At 51.2% G+C, this 19382-nt stretch overlaps 2 protein-coding genes across 2 annotated transcripts; both read left to right on the top strand.

Annotated features, from left to right (window-relative positions):
• The first annotated feature begins 671 nt into the window (after nt 1-671).
• On the top strand, nt 672-9117 carry LOC132457353 (dehydrogenase/reductase SDR family member 13-like). The gene is made up of 6 exons (XM_060051609.1): nt 672-1397; nt 2921-3039; nt 4934-5057; nt 7241-7413; nt 7869-8022; nt 8525-9117. Exons 1-6 carry the CDS (start codon nt 1271-1273, stop codon nt 8791-8793), a joined length of 966 nt encoding a protein of 321 aa, XP_059907592.1. The 5' UTR covers nt 672-1270; the 3' UTR covers nt 8794-9117.
• A 2863-nt stretch (nt 9118-11980) lies between these two features.
• LOC132457287 (4F2 cell-surface antigen heavy chain-like) lies at nt 11981-19263 on the top strand. The gene is made up of 8 exons (XM_060051519.1): nt 11981-12675; nt 13012-13196; nt 14784-14957; nt 15191-15285; nt 15427-15569; nt 15882-16197; nt 16555-16623; nt 17413-19263. The coding sequence occupies exons 1-8, from the start codon at nt 12314-12316 to the stop codon at nt 17776-17778; spliced, it is 1710 nt and encodes a 569-aa protein (XP_059907502.1). The 5' UTR covers nt 11981-12313; the 3' UTR covers nt 17779-19263.
• Nucleotides 19264-19382: the final 119 nt, after the last annotated feature.

Raw genomic sequence — 19382 nt, 5'->3', positions numbered from 1 at the left:
CGAGGAGCCGCTATAAAGCAGGTTAAATGCTGCTTTATAGCGGTCAAGTGAATCTGGTGCTCAAGTACCTCCACTAACCACCTTGCCTTGGCTGGTAGGGTTGGGTTGTTGGCTCATGAGCGAGCGTGTGTGTGTGGACACACCCCGACTTCACCCTTCCAACGACGCCAACCCTTTCACCAACCACACGTTCGCTCATACATGAAGTACAAAACACAAAAACAGTTTAGAGGTAACAGCCCCATGTTTAAGTTTTGATATTTAAATACAAGAACATAGAGGCTATAGGAAATATTAAGAATGATATAAAAACGTGAAACAAAGTCACTCGCTTTGACAAACAAAATATATTTAAGAGGTAACAGTCCCATGTTTAAATATAATAATAATAATAATGCATTTTATTTAGAAAAGCGCCTTTCAGGTCACTCAAGGACACTGTACATCACACACAATAAAACACACAATGAAATATACAAAAAACGTGATAAAATAGACATAGAAAGGACAACATAATAAGTTAAAATACATAGGGCAGAATGGCTGGAGGCATGGAGGATCTGCAGTGCATATAACTATAAGATAATAAATAGGAAATATTAATAGATATTAAGAGGCAGAAAAATGCATGTGATCTGTGATTGCAATAGTTTATATTGATGTAGCACTTTTGATGATATTTTATTTTGTTTAAACATTTATTATATGCTTTTAATGTTCTAAAAATGCTAACTGAGATGAATGAATGGCCCTGTTGGCTCCTGACCCCATTTCAAGCTGTTAATATTCACTCATCAACATCTGCCGGTAATATCACACCAAGTGATCAGTAGTTGCTGGTCCGTTTGGATGTCTGTGAGACCTTTAGAGATTAAAGGGTTTCCTTAAAATAGGTCTTCTAATATCTTATATCTGCAGTGCATGTAGAGCGGAAGACTCAAACTGCTCTGAGCGTCAATTAACTGATTGGCATCTGTTGCAACGCGCATGCGCAGCAGCGCAGGCATCGAACTGGGCTAAAGGTGGCGTCTCTGCTCCGCATCGCTTTCCGCAAGCTTCTGTATTTCTAGGTGATTACACAGGTTGGCTCAGATCCTGTCAAACCGGTGTGTGTGTGTGTGTGTGTGTGTGCGCGCGCGCGCGCACAGGAGTCTCAATGAGATGATGTATTGTCTCTCAGTTGACTGGTAGAGCAAGTTTCACAAGCAGTGGATGTGCCTGGGATAAAAGCGGCGAGCCCCACTCACCCCGCAGCAGAGACGGCGTCAACATGCTGTACGTGTTGCTGGCCCTCGGCGCGCTGCTGGGTTTCTACCACCTGCTCGTCCAAACTTTATTCAAAGGGTCCAAATGCCACGGGAAGCTACCGATGGCGGGAAAGACGGTGATCATAACAGGTATTGAAAACCGAAACACTTTGGATTATTGAAATGGTAATGCTTTGGGATCAAAAGAGCCCCAGGGGAGCCCGACCGACCCTGCGGTTACCCTCATCATAGCGCCCGGGGAGGAGAAGGAGACGGGGCATCTGTGGTTCAAACTGCGGCTCTTTCTTCTCAACTCGTTAACTCTGTTGTCAAAGTTCCGGACTCGTGAGCTGACACGTTTCAATGTGTCATCACACGCTCCTGTCTGTCTCCGCCTCTACGTCTGTATCTTGTCTCTCTCAATCCGTCTGTCTCATTCTCTGCATTTCTGTATGTAACCTGTCTCTCTCAATCTGTCTGTCTAAGATGTCTGTCTCACCCACTATGTAACCTGTCTCTCTCAATCTGTCTGTCTAAAATGTCTGTCTCCCCCTGTATGTAACCTGCTGTCTCTCTCACAATCTGTCTGTCTAAGATTTCTGTCTCATCCTGTTAATCTCAACCTGTACATCTCAACCAGTCTGTCACTAACCGGTCTGTCTCCTCCTGTCTCTCTGTTACTAGTTTGCTTCAATGGACTGCATTTAAACAACACTTTTCTAACAAGTGGCCGCTCAAAGCGCTTTACAATACTGCCTCACATTCACCGGTTCGTACACACATTCGCACATTCGCAGACGACGGAGACGACCGTGCAGGGCTCGTAGGGAGAGGGTGAGGGTGGGGGGTCTCGCTCAGGGACACCTCGACACTCAGCTAGGAGGAGCCGGGGATCGAACTAGCAACCTTCAGGTTACCAGCCGACCCGCTCTGCCTCCTGAGCAACACGTCGCCCATCCTGTCTGTCTGTAACCGGTCTGTCTCCACCTGTCTGTCTCCACCTGTCTGTCTCCACCTGTCTGTCTCCCCCTGTCTGTCTCCACCTGTCTGTCTCCACCTGTCTGTTTCCACCTGTCTGTCTCCCCCTGTCTGTCTCCACCTGTCTGTCTCCACCTGTCTGTCTCCACCTGTCTGTCTCCACCTGTCTGTCTCTCCCTGTCTGTCTCTCCCTGTCTGTCTCTCCCTGTCTGTCTCTCCCTGTCTGTCTCCACCTGTCTGTCTCTCCCCGTCTGTCTCCACCTGTCTGTCTCTCCCTGTCTGTCTCTCCCTGTCTGTCTCCACCTGTCTGTCTCCACCTGTCTGTCTCCCCCTGTCTGTCTCCCCCTGTCTGTCTCCCCCTGTCTGTCTCCACCTGTCTGTCTCCACCTGTCTGTCTCTCCCTGTCTGTCTCCACCTGTCTGTCTCTCCCTGTCTGTCTCCACCTGTCTGTCTCTCCCTGTCTGTCTCTCCCTGTCTGTCTCTCCCTGTCTGTCTCCACCTGTCTGTCTCCACCTGTCTGTCTCTCCCTGTCTGTCTCCACCTGTCTGTCTCCACCTGTCTGTCTCCACCCGTCTGTCTCCACCCGTCTGTCTCCACCTGTCTGTCTCTCCCTGTCTGTCTCCACCCGTCTGTCTCCACCCGTCTGTCTCCACCCGTCTGTCTCCACCTGTCTGTCTCCACCTGTCTGTCTCCAGGGGGTAACACTGGTATCGGCAGGGCGACGGCGCTCCACCTGGCGGGGCGCGGGGCGCGTGTCGTCCTGGCCTGCAGGAACCAGGACAAGGCCCGGGAGGCGGCCTGCCACATCCAGAGGGTACTACACTATACTACTGTACTATACTACTACACTATACTACTGTACTATAATACTACACTATACTACTGTACTATACTACTACACTATACCACTGTACTATACTACTGCACTATACTACTGTACTATACTACTACACTATACTACTGTACTATACTACTGTACTATAATACTGCACTATACTACTATACTATAATACTACACTATACTACTGTACACTACTACGCTTTACTACTGTACTATAATACTACACTATACTACTACACTATACTACTGTACTATACTACTACACTATACTACTGTACTATAATACTGCACTATACTAATATACTATAATACTACACTGTACTATACTACTACACTACTACGCTTTACTACTGTACTATAATACTACACTATACTACTGTACTATACTGCTACACTATACTACTGTACTATACTACTACACTATACTACTGTACTATACTACTACACTATACTATAATACTACACTATACTATAATACTACACTATACTATACTACTGTACACTACTACGCTTTACTACTGTACTATACTACTACACTATACTACTGTACTATACTACTACACTATACTACTGTACTATAATACTACACTATACTACTACACTACTACTGTACTATACTACTGTACTATACTACTGTACTATAATACTACACTATACTACTGTACTATACTACTACACTATACTACTGTACTATACTACTGTACTATACTACTGTACTATACTACTACACTATACTACTACACTATACTACTGTACTATACTACTGTACTATAATACTACACTATACTACTACACTATACTACTGTACTATACTACTGTACTATAATACTACACTATACTACTGTACTATACTACTACACTATACTACTGTACTATACTACTACACTATACCACTGTACTATAATACTACACTATACTATAATACTACACTATACTATACTACTGTACACTACTACGCTTTACTACTGTACTATACTACTACACTATACTACTGTACTATACTACTGCACTATACTACTGTACTATAATACTACACTATACTACTACACTATACTACTGTACTATACTACTGTACTATAATACTACACTATACTACTGTACTATACTACTACACTATACTACTGTACTATACTACTACACTATACTATAATACTACACTATACTATACTACTGTACACTACTACGCTTTACTACTGTACTATACTACTACACTATACTACTGTACTATACTACTACACTATACTACTGTACTATAATACTACACTATACTACTACACTATACTACTGTACTATACTACACTATACTACTGTACTATAATACTGTACTACTACACTACTGTACTATACTACTACACTATACCACTGTACTATAATACTGCACTATACTACTGTACTATACTGCTACACTATACTACTGTACTATACTACTACACTATACTACTGTACTATACTACTACACTATAGTACTGTACTATAATACTGCACTATACTACTATACTATACTACTGTACGCTATACTACTGTACTATACTACCATGCTATACTACTTTACTACACAATACTACTATACTACTGTACTATACTACCATGCTATACTACTTTACTACACAATACTACTATACTACTGTACTATACTTCTGTACTACTGTACTGTACTATAGTACCATACTATACTACCTTGCTATACTATGCTGCTGTACCATACTATACTACTGTACCATAATTCTACTATAGAGTACATGCTTAACAGTAACTATTACACTGTACTACCACACTACCAAACGATACCCAAACTACTTAAACACTCATGACTATATAGATCCATCAGGTACTAGAATCCACCCTTTAACTGTTTGTGTGGGTGTAGGTGACGGGAAGTACAGATGTGGTGTACATGCAGCTGGATCTGGGTAGTTTCCGGTCGGTCCGCTCCTTCGCTGAGAGTTTCCTGAAGGCAGAGAAACGTCTGGACCTGCTCATCAACAACGCTGGTGAGACAACTACACACTGGCCAACTACACTCTGGTCAACTACACACTTGCCCCCTAGCATCTCTCCTGGGGTACTGTCAGGACTACTCACTACTGTGCATGGGATGGTTGATATGAATGTGATTACATTTAGCTTTAAGTCGCTTTTATACAAAGTGACTTACAAGAAGTACATTTGTCAGAAGAAAATGATTAGAGCTCTAATCTGCCTGTAATGGTTGATATGAATGTGATTCGAGCTCTACTCTGATGGTTGATATGTGATAAGAGCTCTACTCTGGGGTGATGTTTGAAATGTGATTAGAGCTCTTCTCTGCGTGTAATTGTTGATGTGTGATTAGAGCTCTACTCTGTGAGGGTTGATGTGTAGTTAGAGCTCTACCATGTGTGTGTGTGTGATGGTTGATATGTGACAGAGCTCTACTCTGTGTGTGGTGGTTGATGTGTGACAGAGCTCTACTCTGTGTGTGTGGTGGTTGATGTGTGATTAGAGCTCTACTCTGTGTGTGGTGGTTGATGTGTGATTAGAGCTCTACTCTGTGATTGTTGATGTGTGATTAGAGCTCTACCCTGTGTATGATGGTTGATATGTGACAGAGCTCTACCCTGTGTGTGTGATGGTTGATGTGTGATTAGAGCTCTACTCTGTGATGGTTGATGTGTGATTAGAGCTCTACTCTGTGTGATGGTTGATGTGTGTTTAGAGCTCTACTCTGTGTGTGATGGTTGATGTGTTATTAGAGCTCTACTCTGTGTGTGATGGTTGATGTGTGATTAGAGCTCTACTCTGTGTTGGTTGATATGTGATTAGAGCTCTACTCTGTGTGGTGGTTGATGTGTGATTAGAGCTCTACTCTGTGTGTGATGGTTGATATGTGACAGAGCTCTTCTCTGTGTGTGATGGTTGATGTGTGTTTAGAGCTCTACTCTGTGTGTGTGATGGTTGATGTGTGATTAGAGCTCTACTCTGTGTTGGTTGATATGTGATTAGAGCTCTACTCTGTGTGGTGGTTGATGTGTGATTAGAGCTCTACTCTGTGTGTGATGGTTGATACGTGATTAGAGCTCTACTCTGTGTGTGTGATGGTTGATATGTGATTAGAGCTCTACTCTGTGTGATGGTTGATGTGTGATTAGAGCTCTACTCTGTGTGATGGTATATACGTGACAGAGCTCTACTCTGTGTGATGGTTGATATGTGACAGAGCTCTTCTCTGTGTGTGATGGTTGATGTGTGTTTAGAGCTCTACTCTGTGTGTGATGGTTGATGTGTGATTAGAGCTCTACTCTGTGTGTGATGTGTGATTAGAGCTCTACTCTGTGTGTGTGATGGTTGATGTGTTATTAGAGCTCTACTCTGTGTGTGATGGTTGATGTGTGATTAGAGCTCTACTCTGTGTGTGATGTGTGATTAGAGCTCTACTCTGTGTGTGATGGTTGATATGTGACAGAGCTCTTCTCTGTGTGTGATGGTTGATGTGTGTTTAGAGCTCTACTCTGTGTGTGTGATGGTTGATGTGTGATTAGAGCTCTACTCTGTGTGTGTGGTGGCTGATATGTGACAGAGCTCTCTACTCTGTGATGGTTGATGTGTGATTAGAGCTCTTCTCTGTGTGTGATGGTTGATGTGTGTTTAGAGCTCTACTCTGTGTGTGTGATGGTTGATGTGTGATTAGAGCTCTACTGTGTGTGTGATGGTTGATGTGTTATTAGAGCTCTACTCTGTGTGTGATGGTTGATGTGTGATTAGAGCTCTACTCTGTGTGATGGTTGTGTGATTAGAGCTCTACTCTGTGTGTGATGGTTGATATGTGACAGAGCTCTTCTCTGTGTGTGATGGTTGATGTGTGTTTAGAGCTCTACTCTGTGTGTGATGGTTGATGTGTGATTAGAGCTCTACTCTGTGTGTGATGGTTGATGTGTGATTAGAGCTCTACTCTGTGTGTGATGGTTGATATGTGATTAGAGCTCTACTCTGTGTGTGTGTGTGTGTGTGTGTGGTGGCTGATATGTGACAGAGCTCCCTACTCTGTGATGGTTGATGTGTGATTAGAGCTCTTCTCTGTGTGTGATGGTTGATATGTGATTAGAGCTCTACTCTGTGATGGTTGATGTGTTATTAGAGCTCTACTCTGTGTGATGGTTGATGTGTTATTAGAGCTCTACTCTGTGTTGCTCTGTAGGTCTGGTGGCCCACGGTCGCACAGAGGACGGGTTTGGCATCGAGTTCGGTGTCAACCACCTCGGCCACTTCCTGTTAACGAACCTGCTGCTGGAGCGCCTGCAGGAAGGGGGCGGCGGGCGCGTGGTCACCCTGTCCTCCATCGCGTACCGCTGGGGACACATCGACTTCCAGGTCGGTGACCGCAATGCCTCTCTCGTACAGCTTGGGTCGAGGCAGAGCTCTCAACGCTGGTCAAGCCATCGGCTCTTATATTAGAACATTGCGACTTTGTCTTATCCCTGTAACCGTCTTCAGCCTAACAGCAGACTTAACCATCTCTAACTTAATACCTGAACTAACCTCACACCTAAACTAACCATATTTAACCTAATACCTAAACTAAGCATCTCTAAACGTACTTAATACCTAAACTTAACATCTCTAACTTAATGCTTGAACTAACCTCACACCTAAACTAACCATATTTAACCTAGGCTAATACCTAAACTAAGCATCTCTAAACGTACCTAATACCTAAACTTACCATCTCAAACTTAATGCCTGAACTAACCATCTTCAACCTAACACCTTAACTAAGCATCCCTAACCTAGGCCCTTCACTGAGCATCCCTTCGCTGTGTGACCAGGCTCTGTTGGAGCGGAAGGACCTGGGCACGGGCTGGTTCAGCTGGCAGTTCTTCTCGGCCTACTGCAACAGCAAGCTGTGCAACGTGCTGTTCACCCTGCATCTGGCCAAGAGGCTCCAGGGCAGCAAGGTCACCTGCTACAGCGTGCACCCAGGTGAGACCTCGCTGCCCCCCTCCTGAAGCACCGGGGACCACGGCCTCAAAGCCAGGGGCGTTGGAGGTAGATGAGGCTGCTGCTAATGAAGCTGCTTCTACGAAGGCTGGCTAGTTGGGCGGCGGAGATAGACGAAGCTGCTGCTGCTAATGAACGCTAGCTAGTAGCAAGTAGGGCTGCACACATGAACGTGTGTATGAATGGGTGAACGTGAGCCACTCATTGTAAAGCACTTTTGAGTGACGACGGGTCAGAAAAGCGCTTTATAAAGGCAAGGTTTGTGAGACCAAAGGCTGTTATGTTTCCACGTTTTGGTTCTGCGTCGGGTTGTGGTGAGCGGACCAATCGCAGCCCTTGCTGCCGGGTCGCCTCGACCCAAGGCCCTTGCGGTGGACGCAAGGAGGGGTCCGCAAGGGGGGTCCGTAACCCCCTTTGCGGTGCGTCGACGTGGACCCCCGTAACTGAGCCTAGGGGCCTCTCTCCTCTGACCCCCGCTCCCCAGGGGTGGTCCGCACGGAGCTGTCCCGGTACGTGGGCCTGTGGCAGAAGGTGTTCATCGAGCCCATCGCCAGGCTGCTGTTCCTGGACCCGGCGACGGGCGCCCAGACCACGCTGCACTGCGCGCTGCAGGAGGGCATCGAGCCCTTCAGCGGGCGCCACTTCTCCTGCTGCGCCGTGGAGGAGCTCACTCCCCGCGGCCGTGACCACACCGTGGCCCAGAGACTCTGGGAGGTCAGCGAGCAGCTGTGTGGCCTGTCCTCCACCTCCTGAAGCCCCCCGCCCCCCTAGCGGTCCTCTACCCCCTGAAGCCCCTCCCCTATCGGTCCTCCACCCCCTGAAGCCCCCCGCCCCCCTAGCGGTCCTCCACCTCCTGAAGCCCCTCCCCTATCGGTCCTCCACCCCCTGAAGCCCCTCCCCTATCGGTCCTCCACCTCCTGAAGCCCCTCCCCTAGCGGTCCTCCACCCCCTGAAGCCCCTCCCCTAGCGGTCCTCCACCTCCTGAAGCCCCTCCCCTATCGGTCCTCCACCCCCTGAAGCCCCTCCCCTAGCGGTCCTCCACCCCCTGAAGCCCCTCCCCTAGCGGTCCTCCACCCCCTGAAGCCCCTCCCCTAGCGGTCCTCCACCTCCTGAAGCCCCTCCCCTAGCGGTCCTCCACCTCCTGAAGCCCCTCCCCTAGCGGTCCTCCACCTCCTGAAGCCCCTCCCCTAGCGGTCCTCCACCTCCTGAAGCCCCTCCCCTAGTGGTCCTCCACCTCCTGAAGCCCCTCCCCTAGCGGTCCTCCACCTCCTGAAGCCCCTCCCCTAGCGGTCCTCCACCTCCTGAAGCCCCTCCCCTAGCGGTCCTCCACCTCCTGAAGCCCCTCCCCTATCGGTCCTCCACCTCCTGAAGCCCCTCCCCTAGCGGTCCTCCACCTCCTGAAGCCCCTCCCCTATCGGTCCTCCACCTCCTGAAGCCCCTCCCCTATCGGTCCTCCACCTCCTGAAGCCCCTCCCCTAGTGGTCCTCCACCTCCTGAAGCCCCTCCCCTAGCGATCCTCCACCCCCCAAACCCCCTAGCTGTCCTCCTAGCCCCTAGCTGTCCTCCTAGCCCCTAGCTGTCCTCCTAGCCCCTAGCTGACCTCCTAGCCCCTAGCTGTCCTCCTAGCTGTCCTCCTAGCTCCTAGCTATCCTCCTAGCCTCCTAGCTGTCCTCCTAGCCCCTAGCTGACCTCCTAGCCTCCTAGCTGTCCTCCTAGCTGTCCTCCTAGCTCCTAGCTATCCTCCTAGCCTCCTAGCTGTCCTCCTAGCCCCTAGCTGACCTCCTAGCCTCCTAGCTGTCCTCCTAGCTGTCCTCCTAGCTCCTAGCTATCCTCCTAGCCTCCTAGCTGACCTCCTAGCCTCCTAGCTGACCTCCTAGCCTCCTAGCTGTCCTCCTAGCCTCCTAGCTGTCCTCCTAGCTCCTAGCTATCCTCCTAGCCTCCTAGCTGACCTCCTAGCTCCTAGCTGACCTCCTAGCCTCCTAGCTCTCCTCCTAGCCCCTAGCTGTCCTCCTAGCGCCTAGCTCCTAGCTCTCCTCCTAGCCTCCTAGCTGTCCTCCTAGCTCACCTCCTAGCCCCTAGCTGTCCTCCTAGTCTCCTAGCTGTCCTCCTAGCCCCTAGTGGGTCAGGAGGGATTAACCCCGGGGAGTCTGAGGAGGGAGAGTGGAGGGCTTTGGGTGGAGTCCCGCCCTGAGGCGTGGGTAACAGTGGAGGGCTTTGGGTGGAGTCCCGCCCTGAGGCGTGGGTAACAGTGGAGGGCTTTGGTTGGAGTCCCGCCCTGAGGCGTGGGTAACAGTGGAGGGCTTTGGGTGGAGTCCCGCCCTGAGGCGTGGGTAACAGTGGAGGGCTTTGGGTGGAGTCCCGCCCTGAGGCGTGGGTAACGGTGGAGGGCTTTGGGTGGAGTCCCGCCCTGAGGCGTGGGTAACAGTGGAGGGCTTTGGGTGGAGTCCCGCCCTGAGGCGTGGGTAACAGTGGAGGGCTTTGGGTGGAGTCCCGCCCTGAGGCGTGGGTAACAGTGGAGGGCTTTGGGTGGAGTCCCGCCCTGAGGCGTGGGTAACAGTGGAGGGCTTTGGGTGGAGTCCCGCCCTGAGGCGTGGGTAACAGTGGAGGGCTTTGGGTGGAGTCCCGCCCTGAGGCGTGGGTAACGGTGGAGGGCTTTGGGTGGAGTCCCGCCCTGAGGCGTGGGTAACAGTGGAGGGCTTTGGGTGGAGTCCCGCCCTGAGGCGTGGGTAACGGTGGAGGGCTTTGGGTGGAGTCCCGCCCTGAGGCGTGGGTAACGGTGGAGGGCTTTGGGTGGAGTCCCGCCCTGAGGCGTGGGTAACGGTGGAGGGCTTCGGGTGGAGTCCCGCCCTGAGGCGTGGGTAACAGTGGAGGGCTTTGGGTGGAGTCCCGCCCTGAGGCGTGGGTAACAGTGGAGGGCTTTGGGTGGAGTCCCGCCCTGAGGCGTGGGTAACGGTGGAGGGCTTTGGGTGGAGTCCCGCCCTGAGGCGTGGGTAACAGTGGAGGGCTTTGGGTGGAGTCCCGCCCTGAGGCGTGGGTAACGGTGGAGGGCTTTGGGTGGAGTCCCGCCCTGAGGCGTGGGTAACAGTGGAGGGCTGATCTCATCCCCAGAGGGCCGTCCTCCCAGGAAATGAGTCAACGCCGTTTCATTCCTATTGGTCCACACGGCCTGGAGGCAGAAGCACTGGCCGTTACCGTGGAAACTAGGGGGCGTGTGTTAAAGGGTTCGGAGGATGTGTCTGTAGACCTCAAGACCACCAGTGTTCAGCACTACCCCCCCCCCCCCCCCCCCCCCCCCCCTCCTGGATTTTACCTATGACCTTTTGGACAATACTTTGAATGAATTGTGATTGTGTATACAGTTGTTGCTATGGTGACTAGTGAGTGATGACTTCGAGTGGTGCGTCTCTGTGCGTCTCTGTGTGTCTCTGTGTGTCTCTGTGTGTCTTCGGATTGTTGCCGTCGTTCAGAACATTAAAGTTTCAGCAACTGTCCGTGAGTCTTTGTTCATGCTGGAGGTCTGCGCTCATAATACATGACGAACTCCCAGGGGTTGGGGACCTACCAGAGGGTCTGTTTCTGGCCGTAGTTATTTGGATATTATGGGTTGGGTCCCTTTTTTTTATTCGAGATTTTGTCAATCAAACTTTTGTATATTCTTTTATATTCTTAATCATAACCTAAATTCATGAAGTAGGTTTTGTTTCCTGTTTCCATCCTTCCAGCATACATAGAAGGTCACGCCCACTTGTGATGTCACTAAATCTCATCAAACCGTTTGTAACGGAAACACACTCTGAACTGGTGGCAAAATATCATATTAGAGGCTACTTTAATACGTATTGATACTGGTCAGTCTACGGTGTCGCGGTGACAACCCGAAACCCAACATTAGCCCGTCTGCCGTCAATCCCGATCACAGTGTCGAGTCCCCCCCCGCCTCCCCGGTCTAGATCAGGGATGCTGTTTAATGGGAACGATGGGATTAAGCAGACTGTTGTGGATGTGGAGCGTCTCCCACGTTCTGCTGCCGGCTGGGTGTCGTAGCTCTGACTCGTTTCAAATTTAGACCAATCCGGTTTCAGTGCGGCGACCCCCTACCCCACCCATCAGCCCCGCCTCACCGCACCCGGGCACCCCTCCACCATCACAGTCTGCAGAGTCACAGACACAGACCTCGATTCGGACCCAAATCAAGGCTCAGGCAGCCCAGCACCCCCGTTAGCTTCGCGTATCGCCGGTGTATCTTGCGGGTTTATCAGGTCTCTGAGCCGGGATGAGTGCGGAGGGAACGACCGTGGACATGAAGGATGTGGAGCTGACCGAGGTGGAGCCGACCGAGAAGAAGGAGAAGGAGGTAGAGCCGACCGAGGTGGAGCAGGAGAAGGTGGTAGAGCCGACCAAGGTGGAGCAGGAAAATGAGGTGGAGCTGACCGAGAAGGAGCAGGAGAAGCAGCCGATGACCGGCGGGGGAGAGGCCGCCAACGGGGGAGAGGCCGCCAACGGGGACGCGGCGTCCTCCCCCGCCGCGGAGAACGGTAACGGCACCGTGAAGGTTCTTCTCCCCGAGGAAGAGACCGAAGCCAAGTTCACCGGTCTATCGAAAGAGGAGCTGCTGCGCGTGGCCGGCACCCCAGGGTGAGCGCCTCAGAGCATCCTTCACAATAAAGACCGACCTCATGTCAGCTCGTGATCTCCATCCATGATGGAGGAGGGAGGGGGGGGGGGGCGAGGGCGCTGGAGCGCGCCGATGGGATTCATTCAGTGTTCATACAAATCAATCCACGTCATTTGGGTTTACTTTCGTGTTATTGGACGTAGGTCTGTTTATCAGACTGCCTACCTGGTTGTTACCGGACTGCTCAGCTCTAGATGATGAAAACGGTATAAAGAAATGTAAAAGCACAACATGTACCCCGATCTGATGCTAATGTAGAACCGATCCCTAACGCCGCTCTCCTCCCGGGGGAGCAGATGGGTGCGAACCCGCTGCGCGCTGCTGGCTCTATTCTGGCTGGGCTGGCTGGGCATGCTGGCCGGGGCGGTGATCATCATCCTGCAGGCCCCGCGCTGCCGGACGCCTCCCGCGGTCAGCTGGTGGAACCAGGGCCCGCTGTACCAGATCGGCGACGTCCAAGCCTTCGCGGACAACCTACCGGGTATATATACGCGTCTACATTCTAGATCTAAACATGATGTTGCATTTATATACGGTACCCAATATATCTAGCATTCTATAGCTCTACAGCAGTGCCCAATACATCTCAGCAGTGCCCAATACATCTAGTATTCTCAACCATCTAGTATTCTATATCTATACAGCAGTGGCCCAGTACATCAGTATTCTCAACCCAGTACCCAATACATCTAGTATTCTATATCTATACAGCAGGGCTCAATACGACGAGTATTCTATACCTATATAGCAGTGCCCGATACATCTAGTATTCAATATCTATGCAAGCAGTACCCAATACATCTAGTATTATATAGCTAGTATTCTATATCTTTACAGCAGTGCCCAATACATCTAGTACTCTATATCTATGCAGCAATACATCTAGTACACTATATCTATACAGCAATACATCTAGTATTCTATATCTATACAGCAAGACATCTAGTATTATATAAGGCAATGCCCAATACATCTAGTATTCTATATCTATACAGCAGGGCTCAATACGGCTAGTATTCTATATCTATACAAGCAGTACCCAATACAAACCGGTATTCTCTACATATGTACAGCAGTGCCTATAGTATTCTATATCTATGTATCTATGCATGGATCTCTTGATTCAGACTGACAGTGCTGGGTCATGTTGTTCTCTGAGTGGATTATGAACGGAAGGTGGACTGGAATGTTCTGATGACATCACGCCCCTCTGCACCCCGCCCCTAGATGGGGCCAGAGGGAGTCACTCGGTCAGGGTGGCCTCATCTTCATCATCATCATCCTCACCTCCACCATGAAGAGGAGGAGGATGATGATGATGGTGTGAATTAGAATAGTCAAATGTTTGATTTGGGTCAAGGTGCACATGGAAAGTTCTACGAGTTTGTCCAGATAGACTTCAAGAGCTAGAAGATCACTAATCACAGACGGTCTGTGAGCACGGCGATCAGTAATCACAGACTGTCTGTGAGCCCGGCGATCACTAATCACAGACGGTCTGGTCATCAAGACCAGAGCTAGATGAGATGTTTGGTGGTCGGATGTTTCTTGAAGATGAGGAGGGATTCTATAGACCCCAGGGTACTTGGATATTAACTTGGTACTCAGGGAGCTAGGTAGCGAGGGAGCTAGGTAGCAGGGGAGCTAGGTAGCAGGGGAGCTAGGTAGCGTGGGAGCTAGGTAGTGAGAGATCTAGGTAGCGTGGGAGCTAGGTAGCGCTGGAGCTAGGTAGCGTGGGAGCTATGTAGTGTGGGAGCTAGGTAGCGTGAGAGCTAGGTAGCGTGGGAGCTATGTAGCGTGGGAGCTAGGTAGCGAGGGGGCTAGGTAGCGTGGGAGCTTGTGAGAGGTAGGTAGCGTGGGAGCTAGGTAGTGTGGGAGCTAGGTAGCGAGGGAGCTAGGTAGCGAGGGAGCTAGGTAGCGAGGGAGCTAGGTAGCCTGGGAGCTAGGTAGCGTGGGAGCTAGGTAGCGAGGGAGCTAGGTAGCGTGGGAGCTAGGTAGCGTGGGAGCTAGGTAGCATGGGAGCTAGGCGTGCGTTGGGGCTGGGTCTCACTGAGGTGCTGCTCTGCAGGCGTGCAGCAGAAGGTGAGGCAGCTGGCCAAGCTGAAGCTGAAGGGCCTGGTCCTGGGGCCCGTGCACGTGGCCCCGGAGGACCAGCCGCAGCGCCTCGACTTCCACAACATCTCCCCCGACGTCGGGAACCTCCGGCAGTTCAGAGACCTCCTGCAAGCGGTCCACAAGAAGAGTAGGTCCTCCTCCACCTCCTCTCTCCTCCTCTTCCTCATCCTCTTCCTCCATCTCCTCTTCCTCCTCCTCACCCTCTTCCTGTTCCTCCTCCTTCTGCTCTTCCTCCTCTCTCCCCATCCCCCTCCTCTTCCTCCTCCCCCTCTTCCTGTTCCTCCTCCACTTCCTCCTCCACTTCCTCCCCCTCTTCCTCTTCCCCCTCCTTCTTCTCATCCTGAAAGTTGTGCTTTCCAGACATGTTCTTGGTCCTGGATCTGACTCCTAACTACCATGGCAACCAGCCGTGGTACTCCAACATCACCGTGACGACGGTCGCAGAGGAACTGAAGGTGAGACCAGTACCTCAGGACACTGTGTTGCCATGGTGACACGGAAGACCTGCTAACCAACCTCCCTTCACCGTGTGTGTGTCTCTGTGTGTGTGTGTGTGTGTGTGCGCGTGTGCGTGCGTGTGTGCGTGTGTGTGTCAGTCCGCCCTGATGTTCTGGCTGAAGGAGGGGGTGGACGGGGTCCAGCTGGCGGGGGTGGAGCAGGTGATGACCGCCGAGCCGTCTCTCTGGGCCGACATCCGAGCCATCGTCCAGAACCGCAGCGATGACGTCGACAGCAAGAAGTGAGAACACCCCCATCTGGTGGCCAGCGCCCCACACACACACACACACACACACACACACACACACACACACACACACACACACACACACACACACACACACACACACACACACACACACACACACACACACACACACACACACACACACACACACACACACACACACACACACACACACACACACACACACACACACACACACACACACACACACACACACACACACACCCCCCTCTAACCCCGGTGGAGCCCTGCTCTACCTCCGGAGCTCCACGGGGGGTGGACCCTAACCCCCGTGTGTGTGTGCAGGGTCCTGGTGGGGGTGACGGACGGGGGGTCCGCCCCGGGGGTCTCCGCCCTGCTGGGCTCCAGCGGAGTGGACCTCCTGCTGTCGGACGTCCTGCGCTCCACCGCCGAGGACGCCACTGAGCGCGCTCAGTCCGTCCAGCTCCTGGTCGCCGCCCACCCGCAGAGTCGGCTGGCCTGGAACCTGGGGGGGCGGAGCCAGGGTCACCTGGCCTCGCTGGTGGGGTCGTCCGGGGTCAAAGGTCACCAGCTGCTGCTGTTCACGTTGCCGGGGACGCCCGTGTTCAACTATGGAGACGAGATCGGCCTGTTGGACCAGGTACACGCACACGCACACACACATGTGCACAGGAGCACACACACACACGCAAGCACACACATAAGCACGCGCAGACACGCAAGCACACACGAGCACACATACACACGTGAGTGCACACACAAATGCGTCCACACACATACTCACACACATCAGTACACACCTAAGTTAATACAACGTACATACATATGCATGATTATAAATATATACACATACACACACATATACTCGCACACACACAGATACATCTTCTACTTTGGTGTTATATATTCTTAATAGTAAATTTATCATAGTAGAGATGATAGATTATTATTAATAATTATTATCGATAACCTCGATAACCTGTTGTTTGTGCCTCAGGAGACTACGTTTCCCACAATGCTCTGGGACTCGCCGGAAGCAGAGCAGGAGCTCAATGGAACCGCAAAGGTAAGATATGAACACTTCAGTAAAGTAGTATGTACTAAAGTATGTACTAAAGTATGTAATACTTCATACTATGAAGTATCTCTAGTGCCTAATACATCATAATTCTATGCAGTATCTTAAGCACATAATACATACTACTTAATAATACTGCAGTATCTCTAGTACCTAATGCTTACTATTACTCTCCCTCTCTCCCCCTCTCCCCTCGTCTCTCCCGTCTCTCCCCCTCCCTCCCCATCTCTCCCCTGTCTCTCCCCTGTTTCCCCCCCTCTCCCTCCGTCTCACCCTCTCTCTCCCTCCCCCCCCTCCCCCTCTGCCCTCTCCGCCTCCCTCCGTCTCCCCCTCTCTCCCTCCCCCCCTCTCCCTCCCCCCTCTCTCTCCCTCCCCCCCCTCTCTCTCCCCCCCCTCTCTCTCCCCCCCCTCTCTCTCCCCCCCCTCTCTCTCCCCCCCCTCTCTCCCCCCCCTCTCTCTCTCTCCGCCCTCTCTCTCCCCCCCTTCTCCCTCCCCTTTCTCCCCCCCCCTCTCCCCCCCCCCCTTCTCCCTCCCCTCTCTCCCCCCCCCCTCTCTCTCTCCCCCCCCCCTCTCTCCCTTCCCCTCTCCCCCCCCCTCTCCCCCTCTCTCTCTCCCTTCCCCTCTCCCCCCCTCCTCCTCTCTCTCTCCCTCCCCCTCTCCCTCCCTCCCCCTCTCCCCCTCTCTCCCTCCCCCTCTCCCCCCCCCTCTCTCCCTCTCCCCCCCCCCCCTCTCCTCCTCCTCTCTCCCTCCCCCTCTCCCCCCCCCCCCCCCCCCCAGGAGGACCAGGAGCGCCGCTCCTCCGTGCTCCAGGTGTTCCGGGGTCTGTCCGAGCTGCGTGCGGCTGAGCCGGCGCTGCTGTACGGGGACCTCCTCCTGCTGCACAACGCCTCCTCCTCGCTGGCCTACGCCCGCGTCTGGGACCAGAGCGACCGCTTCCTCGCCGCCTTCAACTGGGGCTCCGAGGAGGGCGTGGCCCTGGACCTGTCCCACCCCCTGCTGGGCCCCGAGGGCGTTGTCGTCATGGCCACCGACGCCGGCGCCCAGGGGCCCGGGGCCGCGGGGCCGGGGGCCGCCGTGGCCCTGGAGGCCGTGCAGCTGGGCCCGGGACAGGCGCTGCTGATCAAGGTCCCCTACCGCGGCTAGCGGGGGGGAGGGGAGGGGGCGGGGCTCCCAGGGGCCTCCCATGATGCACTGGAGAGATGGAGGTATTAAAGGGACGATATGTAACACGCGACCATATTAGGACACAGGAGATGGAGGAAACGTGCTTCAGCGCACTGCGCTCGTGTTCGTTAAGGGTCTTCAACCTGGCTCAGCGTCTCACTGATGTGAGCCTCGGCTGCAGTACCGGTTTTAAACACTAGGTGTCAATGTTACATATTAGTCCTTTAATATCTATATATTTATAGATGGAATATATATATTCATATCTAAATATTAGGATCACACATATGGAATGGTAAGGTTAAGAAATAGGAGTGTTAGTTTAGAGATGGTTAAGTTTAGGAGTTCGGTTAGAGAAGTTTAAGTTAAGTGTTAGCTTGTTAGCTAGAATTGGTCAGTTTAAATAAGGGGTCACCAACACGGCGCCCGCAGGTACCAGGGCGCCGTGAGGACCATACGAGGCCATACACCCGCAAACTAGCACCACTCGTTCTGGAACAACTCTTTCCCACCTTTTTTAAGTCATTGTCGATAATTATTGTGAGAAATCACTAACATGATCAGTGTCTTCACATAGATGATGATCATTGATCAATCATAATAATCTATAACTAAAGGCAAACTGAGCAAGTTATTTCAGAAGTGTATCAAACGGCGCGTCCTTCGTATGACTCCGTACCCATGAAGGAGCTCTCAGGTTCAGACAGGTTGGTGACCCCTGGTTTAGATGTAATGTTAGTTTAGGTGTTATGTTAGTTTAGGAGTTAGTTTAGAGATGGTTAGTTTAGGTGTTATGTTAGTTTAGGAGTCAGTTTAGAGATGGTTAGTTTAGGTATTATGTTAGTTTACGTGTGAGGTTAGATATGGTTTGTTAATGTGTTAGGTTAGAGATGGTTAGTTTAGGTGATGAGTTAGAAATAGTTAGTTTAGGTACTAGTTTAGAGATTGTTAGTTTAGGTGTTAGGTTCGAAATGGTTAGTTTTGGTGTTAGATTAGAAATGGTTAGTTTAGGTACTAGGTTGCAGATGTTTAGTTTAGATGTTAGGTTAGAGGTGGATAGGTTAGGGATGGTTAGTTAACGTGTCAGGTTAGAGATGGCTGGTTTAGGTACTAGGTTACAGATGGCTAGGTTTCGGCTATGTTGTGGGAGAAAGCAATGCATCATGGGAATAACCGCCAGAAAGGTTCATTTTCAGATCTTCAGTCAAACCTCTCCTCCCCTCTCCCTCTCCCTCTCTCCTCTCCTCTCCTCTCCTCCCCTCTCCCCCTCCCCCCTCCTCTCCTTCCCTCTCCCCTCTCCCTCTCCCCTCTCCTCCCCTCTCCCTCTCCCCTCACCATCCCCTCACCTCTCTTGTCTTCATCCCCTTGCTGTTGTATTCCCTTACATAGAGCAACTAGAGTCAAATCTATGATGTGGTCTTGAAAAATAAAATATTGACTTGGAAAGTCAAATTGATGTAACAAGTTGAGTGACTGTGTACTTTAGCCGTGATTGGTTGACAGCAGAATATAATTCTCTAGTCTCCTTTTGACTACACTTGAAACATCAGTAGTTTATATTTATCTATAGTACATAGAGATCG

Source organism: Gadus macrocephalus, chromosome 5, assembly GCF_031168955.1.
Source record: "Gadus macrocephalus chromosome 5, ASM3116895v1".
Classification (NCBI taxonomy): Eukaryota; Metazoa; Chordata; class Actinopteri; order Gadiformes; family Gadidae; genus Gadus; species Gadus macrocephalus.
Note: the sequence above shows the minus strand (reverse complement) of the source record. Positions and strands in the feature narration are given on the sequence as shown.